Source organism: Vombatus ursinus, unplaced genomic scaffold (assembly GCF_900497805.2).
Source record: "Vombatus ursinus unplaced genomic scaffold, bare-nosed wombat genome assembly UNPS02001287.1, whole genome shotgun sequence".
NCBI classification, from domain to species: Eukaryota; Metazoa; Chordata; class Mammalia; order Diprotodontia; family Vombatidae; genus Vombatus; species Vombatus ursinus.
Window position 1 is genome coordinate 16,611,805 of NW_020941065.1, and position 10,359 is coordinate 16,622,163.

The 10,359-nt window shown below is 49.3% G+C and overlaps 1 protein-coding gene across 2 annotated transcripts in view; it reads right to left on the reverse strand.

The window, feature by feature from the left end:
* The window catches only part of CHEK2 (checkpoint kinase 2), a 44,329-nt gene extending 42,959 nt beyond the window's left edge, over positions 1 to 1,370 (reverse strand). The window contains exon 1 of one of the 2 annotated variants that reach the window (XM_027864850.1): positions 1,236 to 1,370. In XM_027864850.1, coding sequence (XP_027720651.1) covers positions 1,236 to 1,370 — 135 coding nt within the window. Of the gene's footprint in view, positions 1 to 758; positions 810 to 1,235 lie in introns of those variants that run through there. The other variant, XM_027864860.1, reaches the window with a different exon arrangement.
* Positions 1,371 to 10,359: the final 8,989 nt, after the last annotated feature.

Consider the following 10,359-nt stretch of genomic DNA (forward strand, 5'->3'; position numbering starts at 1 on the left):
CCCCACCCCCATCTCGTTCTCTCCCTATCTTTGTCTCTCCTCTCTCTCTTCTGTTTCTCTCTCTCCCCCAATCTCTCTCCCATCTCATTCTGTTTCTCCTCTCCTTTCTCTCATTCCCCTCTTCCTCTCTCTCTCCCCCCTCCTTTCACTCTCTCTGCCTGTATTCTGTCTCTCTCTCCCCCCACCCCCATCTCTCTCCCATCTGTTCTCTCCCTATCTTTGTCTCTCCTTTCTCTGTCTCTGTCTCTCTCTTCCCCTTCCCCCCCCCCCGCGCCCCAGCATCCCCGGGCACGGAGGGGGTGCATTTCTCGGCCCTCCCAGCCCCACTGCCTAGCTCCACAAGCGCTCGGGCGCCGGAGCACGGAGGGTCGATTACCGCCGCTGCGGGCGCCCGTCCGCTAGGTCACGGCCAAGGCGAGGGCCGCCCTTCAGCTTGGCCCTCTGGGAAGTGGAAGCACAGCCTGAGGATGCAGCCTGCGGACCCGCATCTGGAAAGGAAAGAACGGAGCCGATGCCCAAGAGAGCCCGGTCACCGAGAGCCCATTTCACAGATGGTCAGACTGAGGCCTCGCTGGGAGGGGGGGAGGCGGCAGGGGCACCGTGGCCAGCGAGCAGGCTTCTCCCCGCTTAACTGGACACAGGCAGGCCCAGGGACCACAGGAAGACGGCGGCGACGGGGCGCCGACCCCGGGGCGCACCAGGCTCGCCTGGGAAAGGAAGGCCGGCCCCAGGGCACCAGCCGCAGGATCCTGACTCACCCCGATCCCTGCTCCGCCAAACCTGCACTGAGCTCCCGAGCCCGAGGCATAGGCTCGCGCGAAACGCTCGGTACAAAAGCCACCAATCAGCGATCAAAAAGAGACACAGACCTTCGCTCCGACCAATTAGAAGCTCGCCGGATGCGGAAAGGCCGGCCGCAAAGCTTGCTGGGCCTTGTAGTCTGAGAAGACCTCACCCCACGGGACCTCAGGCCTCTCGGCTCCCCCGCCCCGCCTCCCTCTCGCCCCGCCCACCCCCGCCCGGCTTGAGTCGAAACTCCGCCCCCGAGCTCCAGCGACCAATCAATTGGCTTTATTTGGACCAGAGCGCAGCCCACCCCCACTGCTCAGAACCGGCCGTGGAGTGACCGAGGCAGGTGCTGTCGTGGGCCAGATGTGGCGGGGCGCAGCCCGGACATTACGCAGGGTATGGCGGGCCCCGGGAAGGCCGTGCAGCAGCGGCCGTGGCGACACAACCTCAGCGCCTCGGAGCGTCTCCAACTGCTGGAGCTGCGGCTGCCAGGGGGCGCCTGCGGGCGGAGATCCGCTCTTCTGTCCCTCCTGCCGTGCGCTGCAACCGCCCAGCCCCGAGCCAGACTTCTTCCGCCTCATGGATTGGTGAGAGCTTCCCTGTGGAGGAGGGGACTGGGGACGAAAAGGCTGGGATGGGGGCGGGGCCTGGAGGCTCCCTGACCTCTAGGGGGCGGGACTTGGAGCCAGTAGGGCCTAACATGAGGCCAGGCCTGAAACAGTGGGCGGGGCCTGGAGGCCCAGGGCTACTAAGGAGCAGGGCCTGGAGCAGGGGGCGGGACATGGAGCCAGTAGGACCTAACACGAGGCCCTGCCTGGGACAGTGGGCGTGGCCTAGAGGAGGGGGCGGGACATGGAGCTGCCATATGGGGCTTCATGGGGTGGGGGCGGAGTTTTGTAGTAGCCCCACTGTGTGCAGAGCTGCACGCTCATGCTGGGCCCTGAGGGACATGACAGGAGCCCCGCAAAGGGAAGCAGGTGCAAGAGAGACAGGGAATGATCCCCAAGGGAGACCTGGGGGCCAGGTCATGAGGTTTTGACCTCATCCCCCCCCAATCTAACCCAATAACTGTCCAAAGTGATGGGGCAGGGCCAGGCTGAGACTGCAGCTCAGGGCCTCTGACCCTGTTCTTACAGTTCCAACCTGACCCTTGTGTTTCATTTCAATTCAATCCGCATTTATTAAGTATGCAAGACACAGTCCATGTTTGCCCATAGGACTGATGATGGTACAGAAATGACTGAGTAACTGGTCTCCTGAGGGAGTGCTCTCTCTGCTCCCCATTCAGTCCTGCACTCTCCCACCTTCCTCTCCAGCGGCCAGTCCTTCACAGTGGATATCCCGAATCTGAAGCGTCGGTACCAGCAGCTCCAGCGCCTGGTCCACCCTGATAACTTCAGCCAGAAGTCACAGGTAGCGGGGCTGGGCTTCCTCCTTGTCCAGCACTCACCTTGGGGGGCTCACAGGACCCTAGCAGTTAGAGCTGGAAGGGACTTAGCTGAGCCAGGTAAGGAGGCAAGCCCAGAGGCAGGAAGTGACTGGCTTCGATTCATCCAAGCAATCAGTAGGTGAGCTGGGGTTCAGACTGCGAGCTTTGGCCTGACGTTGGACATTGGCTCCAGGACCCAAGTGGCTCCCAGCTGAGATCTCACCCCTTATCCACAAACTTTGTCTCGCATGTTTGAAGGTGACACGGAAGAGCTTGCCCCAGGCTTGGGCTTTGGACAATGGGGTCAGCTCACCTCTGATCACCAGTGCTCTTGCCTACTCTCCCTGGGACCGCTATACACTAATTAAAGGGATGGAGAGCGTGAGAATCAGTGTGCAGAGACACCCTCCTGCATTGCATAGCAACACTTTTTCTCGGACTGTAACCACTGATATAAGATGACATTTCCTAAAACTTAGAATCTGATACAGCGACTTACCTAGAGTCACACAGCCAGTCTGTGTCAGAGACAGGACCTGAACCGAGATCTTCCTGACTCCAGGGCTGACACTTACTATAAATAATAGGCAGCCCCAAGACTGAGGTTGGGAATGGGAAAGTTTCCCTTTTCGTCCTCTCAAAATCACAGACCCCAGAGGTAGTACATCCTTTGTTTTACAGGAAGCGAGCTCCTTAAGACCAGGGATGGTACCACACACGTAGCGGGCCCTTAATAAATTGAATTATTGAATTAGCCTGTTATCATTTTTGAGTGCCCATTGGGGGCCAATAATAACAGCTTCATTCCTCTCCTGCTGACAGACTGAAAGGGACTACTCAGAACAGCATTCCACACTGGTGAACGAGGCCTACAAGACCCTGCTGACCCCAATGAGCCGCGGCTTATATCTGGTAAGCCGCTTTCTAACCGAGCCCCAGGCTGCCCTTCACAAGGCCCCTTTTTTTTTTTGTTGGTTAGGCACTGGAGCTAAGTGACTTGCCCAGGGTCACACAGCTAGTAAGTATTATGTGTCTGAGGCTGGATTTGAACTCAGATCCTCCTGAATCCAGGGCTGGTGCTCTATCCACTGTACCACCTAGCTGCCCCTGCAGGGCCCTTTTTAGAAAGGTTTTACAGAAGCACCAGCCCTGAAGTCAGGAGGACCTGAGTTCAAATCCGGCCTCAGACCAAACACTTGACACTTACTAGCTGTGTGACCCCGGGCAAGTCACTTAACCCCAATTGCCTAAAAAATAAATAAATAGATTTTTAAAAAACAGAAAGGTTTTACAGAATTCTAGAGGCACCATTTCACTGAATGTTCACAGCCACCCTATAAGCCAAGTCCACCACGTGTTTATAGAGATAGGAAGGCAAAGGCAAGTTGACTGACCCAGGTCCTAGATGCTGGGAAGCATTGAAGGCAGGATTCACCCCAGGTCTTCCTGATGCCAAGTCTGGCCCTCGTTGACCTGTGCCCCCCGACCCCCCTCCATGATTGGTTTTCCTGCTCCGCGGCTTCATGGGTCTCCCTGACTTTCTCAGGCAGCAAAACTGTCTGTCTCCATGTTCCTCCATTTTCACACCAAAATCAGAAGATGTCTGTTTGACCCCGCAAGGAAAGGCCAGAGACGTACCTGTGCACAAATCCCCAGTGCGGAATCTCAGGGCCAGAAGGACCTTGGGGGCCGTCCAGCACAACAGCTCACGTCTGGCCAAGGCTGGACGAGGGGGCTGCAGCCTGTGTGGGGAAGCCTGCTGCCCAGGCATGGCCAACACCTCTCTGGAAACACTCTCCCCACATTCGGCCCCCGCTTGTGACTTGTACCTGCTGGCCCTGTGTCTGCCCTTTTCCATTGAAGAGCTCTTCAGATCCCTAAAGACAGATCTCACATTCGCCCCAGGCTTCTCTTGGGCAGTGCCTTCAGACGGTCGTCTCTGACATAGACTCGAGATCCTTCAGCATCCTCGGTGCCCTGCTTTGTAAGCTCCCCAGCTTGTCAACATCCTTCCAAAAACGTCACACCAGAGCTGTCCACTAGAGGGACACCACAGTGCACAGAGCACCAGGCCTGGAGTCAGGGAGACCTGAGTTCAGATCCAGTCACAGACACTATCTGTGTCATTCTGGGCAAGTCACGTCACCTCTGCCTCAGTCTCCTCATCTGTCAAATGGAGGTAATAACAGCACTTGCCTCTTATGAACCTGAAAGCACTGTCTTATGATGGTGATTATAGTGGCCTCGGGTAGGCAGAGTACCATAAGGCTCTCACCTCTTTCTTTACCCCGTGAGGGATGCTTGTCTTCTTGCAGTCAGGATTGCAGGAGTTTTCTTAACTGCCGCATCTCACTTTCGACCCATGGTGCTTGCTTTCTGCTAAAACTCAAGGAGAGGATTCTGGGAAGATGGCAGAGTAGGTCAGAAAATTCCAGGCTCTCCAGATTTCCTCCACACGCAAGACAGAACTGCACCTCAGAGTGGACGTAGAGTGGCAAAAATAAACAGGGTTGGAGCAGAGCAGAGGTCCTCCTGGGACACCTGGAGTAGATCCAAAGGAAGAGGTTCTGCCAGAGTGAAGCATGAACACCCGCGGGCTCTCTCTACTGAAACAAGAACCACAAGCCAGGGGCAGCTGGGCCAGGAGGAAGCCTCAGCCTCAGCCAGAGGAATTCTCACCTCACACACGGGGGGGGGGGGGGGGGGGCAGACATCTGGGCAGGGGAAGACTGAAGGAGTGTCTGCTGCCGAGGAACGCCGGGCCCAGCTATGCCAGCGGAACACGGTCCTGGGCGAGAAGGAACCAGCGCACGACCAATGAGGGCAGAAGCGGGGGCAGGGATGTTGCCGGCAGCGGTGGGCACTTACAGGAGAGCTGAGTTCTTCGTTGTGGTTCCTGTGGTCACAGTGGTCATAGCCCCTGGAGGGTCCTCAAGGAGCAGGAGCATGTCCAGCATAGTGTGATGGGGGGGCTCCATCTGTGGCTGGGAGCAGGAAAGGTGTGCAGGGGTTGGGCCCAGGACAAAGCTCAAAAAATACCAGTAAGAAGGACCTGAGGCCAGAGGCACCGTCCCCCACACCCTGGACAAGAGGAAATTCTAATAACAAGCTGCTAAAAATAAAACAAAACAAAAATGAGCAGGCAAAGGGGAAAGAACCCAGCCATGGACAGTTACTATGAGAATGGAGAAGACCATTCAAATTCAGAGGAGGATGCTGAAGCAAAAAAAGCCTCTCCTACCCCAAAGAGTAACATCAAATGGTCACCTGCCCAAAAAGAATTCTTAGAAGAACTCAGAAAAGACTTTGAAAATCAAATCGGAGAGATTGAGGGAAAATGTTTTTAAAAAAATCAGAACGATCCAAGAAATCCAAGATTATGAAAAGAAAGTCAGCCAACTGGAAAAGGAGATCCAGAATCTTAAGGAAGAAAACAACTCCTTGAAAACTAGAATTTGGCCCTGAGAAGCCAACAATGTTATGAGAGAGCAAAAAATAATAAAACAAAATAAAAAGAATGAAAAAATAAGAGAGAATGTGAAACATCTCATAAGAAAAACAACTGATCTGGAGAATAGATCAAGAAGAGAAAACATAAGAATAATCAGACTACCACAAAGCTAAGATTAAAAAAAGAATCTTGATATAATGATACAAGAAATAATCAAAGAAAAATGTTCTGAAGTTTTAGAACAAGAGGGGAAAGTAGAAATAGAAAAAAAAAATCCACCAATCACCACCTGAAAGAGATCCCAGGATGAAAACCTACAGGAATATCATAACCAAATTCTAAAACCCCCAGGTTAAGGAGAAAATATTACAAGCAACAAGAAAAAAACAATCCAAATACCACAGAGCTACAGTTAGAATTACACAAGACCTAGCAGTGGCTGTACTAAAAGACGACAGGTCTTGAAACAGAATATGTCAGAGAGCAAAAGAATTGGGGTTGTGGCCAAAAATGTCATACCCAACAAAACTAAGTATAATCCTGAAAAAAAAATGGATATTCAATGAATTGACAAATTTTCAGGATTTTGTCTCAAAAAGACCAGAACTTAATAGAAAATTTGACATACAAGATCCAGGAGAAATATAAGGTAAACATCAAAGACCAATTACAAGGAGCTCAGTAAGGATAAGACCAGGTATAGAAGGGTGTGTAGATTAATAGGAATGAGTTAAACAGGAAATTTTATATATGTATGTATGTATGTATTATATATGTATGTATGTTACATATACATATATAACATATTCTAAATTCAGAAAGAAACAAGAGGGCAAGGGGATAGGGTGGGGGGAGAGGATGAGGGAGGGATTCTCGATGGGGTGGGGTAGGTTAAGGAATAGGAGGGCAAGGTAGTGGGTAGAAGTAAAGCAGAGGAGTGAAGAGGGACAGCAATAGGATGGGAAGGATAATGAGGAAAAATAGGAAGAAGGAAAATATACAAGTAATTATAGCTTAGAATGTAAATGGGATGAATTTACCCACAAAATGGAATCTGATAGCAGATTAAAAATTTGAATTCAACAATATATTGCTTTCAGGAAGTGCTATTAAAAAGATACACATAAACATAAAATAAAGATCAGGAGTAGAATTTATTATGTAAAAAAAGCATGAGTAGTAATCATGATCTAGGACAAAGTTAAAGCTAAAATAGATTTAATCAAAAGAGAAAAATAGGGAAACTACGCTATGTGTCACTCATATTATTCAATATTGTTTTAGACTATTTAAAATAACTAGACAGTATAAAAAACCTGAGAGTATACCTGCCAAAACAGACACAGGAACTATATGAATATAAATACAAAACACCTTTTATACAAATAAAATTAGATCCATATAATTGAAGTAATATTTATTGTTTATGGGTCAATAAAGCCAATATGATAAAAAATGACAGTTTTGCCTAACTTATTTATTTGTGTAATGCCATCCCAATTAAATTACTAAAAAATTATCTTATTGAGTTAGAAAAAATAATAACAGGTTCATTGGGAAGAGCAGAGGATCAGGAACTTCAAGGAAACCAGGAGAAAAAGACATGAAAGAACCAGATTTAGTAGTATCAGACCTTAAACCATGTTATGAGGTGAGAGCATTGTTGAAGTGTAAAATAGATCATCTTGATTGCATTAAATTAAAATGTTCTTGTATAAATAAAACCTATGCAGCCAAGAATAGAAGGAAGCAGAAAACTGGGAAAAAACTTTCCTAGAGAATCTCTCAGATAGAATTTGATTGGGTTGGAATATTGCTGTGCTATAGGAAATGATGAGCTGGTTGATTTAGAAAAACATGGAAAGACTTGGACTTACGAAGGAAGATGCTGTCTACCTTCAGAGAAAGAGATGAGAAGTGGAAATAAGCATAGTATGGTTGTACATATATAGGCACATATGTGTATGTTTATAGACATCTGTGTGTTGGGTGTGTGTGTACATATATACAGCATACATATATACATACAACTTGCATGTATATACATACATACTACACATATACACACATCCACACTGAGCTGTAGCCTTCTGGGAGGGAAGGGGAAAATAGAAACTAAAAAGTGTGCAGCAGAGAACAGAAGAAAACCGACAAGGAAGCAAAGAAAAGCTGGGCCGCTTTGAAAACAATATATAGTATTCATTGTATAGGTTTTCTTGAAATGGAAATTTATTGCTCTAAATTGAATCCTCTCATATTCTGCTCTGTACATGGCAATGTTTGTTTTTTCCTTTTCTTATTTTATATTTAAGTTTAAAATAAATTTAAGAACTTAAAAAATAAAAGCCAAAACCCGAGTCCTTTTCTAAGCATCTGGCCAGGTCACTGGCACCTTTGACCCAAACGTAACTCAAATTCTTCTCTTTTAAATTTTGGGCAGTAATGACTGTTGACCTGCATTTCGAGTCAGGAAGGCCTGGGTTCAAATCCTGCCTCAACCACATCACTAGCTGTGTCACCCTGGGCAAGTCTCCTAACCTCCTTGGGGCCAGATTCCTCATCTGTAAACGAGACCCTTCGAGCTCTGGATCTATGATCTAACGATCCTCTTCAGCTCCTTGGATTCAGCCCAGTGCTGAGAGCCTCTCAAGTTTGCTTGGATACTGACCATCATCTCCTGGGTTAGCTCTCCCTCCCAGCGTTGTGCCCCCTGACGATCTGATGAGCTTTCTCCCTCTGCCTTTAACCAAGTCGTTGATTAAAATGTTCGACAGTGCAGGGCCAGGCACAGATCCCTGGGGCACTCTGCTCGACACTTAGCTTTGAGACACTACCAGAAGGGGTCATTTCCTCTGAAAAGAACACTTTCCCCCAATTGCCTTTTTAAAATTTTCAGTTCATTTAGGAGCAGCTAGGTGACTGGCCTCCTGGAGTCAGGAGGACCTGAGTTCAAATCCAGCCTCAGAAACAATATTTTCTAGCTGTGTGACTCCGGGCGAGTCACTTTACCCCAATTGCTTCACTTAAAAAAAAAAAAAAAATTTCAGTTCATTTCATAGATGCTGAGGAGAGGAGGAATCAGGCTGGCTTAATGGGAATGTTGTGGAATTTGAATGCTGGGGTTCAAACCCAGCTCTTCCGCCCCCCGTTTCCAAAGCCAGCCTGTCTTTATTGCACCTTTGCTCCCCAACAGCTGAAGCTTAAGGGCATGGAGATCTCTGAAGGCACAGACACCAACGTGGACCTGGAGTTTCTCGGAAAGATGATGGAGGTCAATGAGAAGCTCAGTGCGGCTCGAAGTGAGGTGGAAACCGAGGAGATCCAAGCCTTTGTCAGAGGTAAGAGTCCATGTGGCGTCTCCGGAGGGAGCAGCAGGGGCGTTGCTGGCCCCTCTGAGGGCAGATTAGGGAGGACAGTAATAGTAACTGGCAGGGACCTAGGGCTTCCGAGTTGGCAAAGCAGTCCACATACAGTGCCCAGGAGCTCAGTCGTATGCCTTTGTATCGTATTCACATACAATTTGTTTCACCATCCCCAAATAGACGGGCATCTACCATGTTTCCGATCCTTGGCCATCACCAAAAAATGCCGCTGTCCATATCTTGGGTTGTGTGGGGACCTTCTTATCGATGGCTTCATGAAGGTGATAAATTATAGTCAGACTGCAGCCTGCTCTGAAGGAAGCACTTCCCTCCCCCGTAAAGGCCACAAGCCCCCCCTTGATGTATTGAGACACAGAAGTGAGAAAGGAAGCATGCAGTCTTCCTGATCACCCTCTTTGGTGCTTTGGTCATCTGAAATCTTTCCCCTCTTCAAGATAATCTCGAAAACATTGCCCTCCATGCTCTCAGAACTTCGTATTGATTTTTTTTTTAAACTAGGTAAGAGGCCATTCTTTGCCTCATTTTGTACCTAGCCTTAATCACTGAATGGGGCGTTGCCTAAGACAAACTGAGACCTAGGAAAGACATTAACTTAAAAAGGCTGAAGTCTCCCACTGCATCCAGGGCCACCTCCAGTCGTTCTGATCTATATCTGGCCACTGGGCCCAGATGGCTCCAGAGGAGAACGTGAAGCCGGTGACTCTGCACAGCCCTGCCTCACTTAAATCCAGTTCACTTGCATGTCATGGAACCTTCCTGACATCACGGTCCTCTTTGAGAACGAAGGAGAAACCACAGCAACCTCTCTCTGGTCTGGGTTTCCTTTGCTTAGGCCTCTTCTCATCCTGCTGCTCCTTCCACGTCCTCCTCCTGAGGTCCATTAAGGCCCCCTTTGGGGCTGGGGTGTTACCTAGATGTGCCCTTTCCTCCTAGCACATGAGAGTCTTGTCATGGGTGGGCAGAGTCTGGGAGGTCACCTGGCCCTGCCCCCTGTCCCTCTCAACACCCCAGGCTTCACCTGAGCCCCAGCAGCGTTGGGAAGTTTATCGCCTTCTGTTGCCACAGAGCGCTCGTCGAAGAGACAGTCCTCATCTGCTTCTCCCCCTTGGAAGCCAGAATGAGAAGTCAGACCAAATGGCCCCTGAGGTTCTTTGCTGCCTCAGTCTCTCTAATGTTGCATCTCCAACTGCCTTTCAGACGTCTGGAACTGGGCATCCAATAGACACCTTAATTAACTCAATATGTCCAAGAAAGAACTCATTGTCTTTCTGCTACAACCCTCCCTGCCTGTCCATTACTGCAGAGTG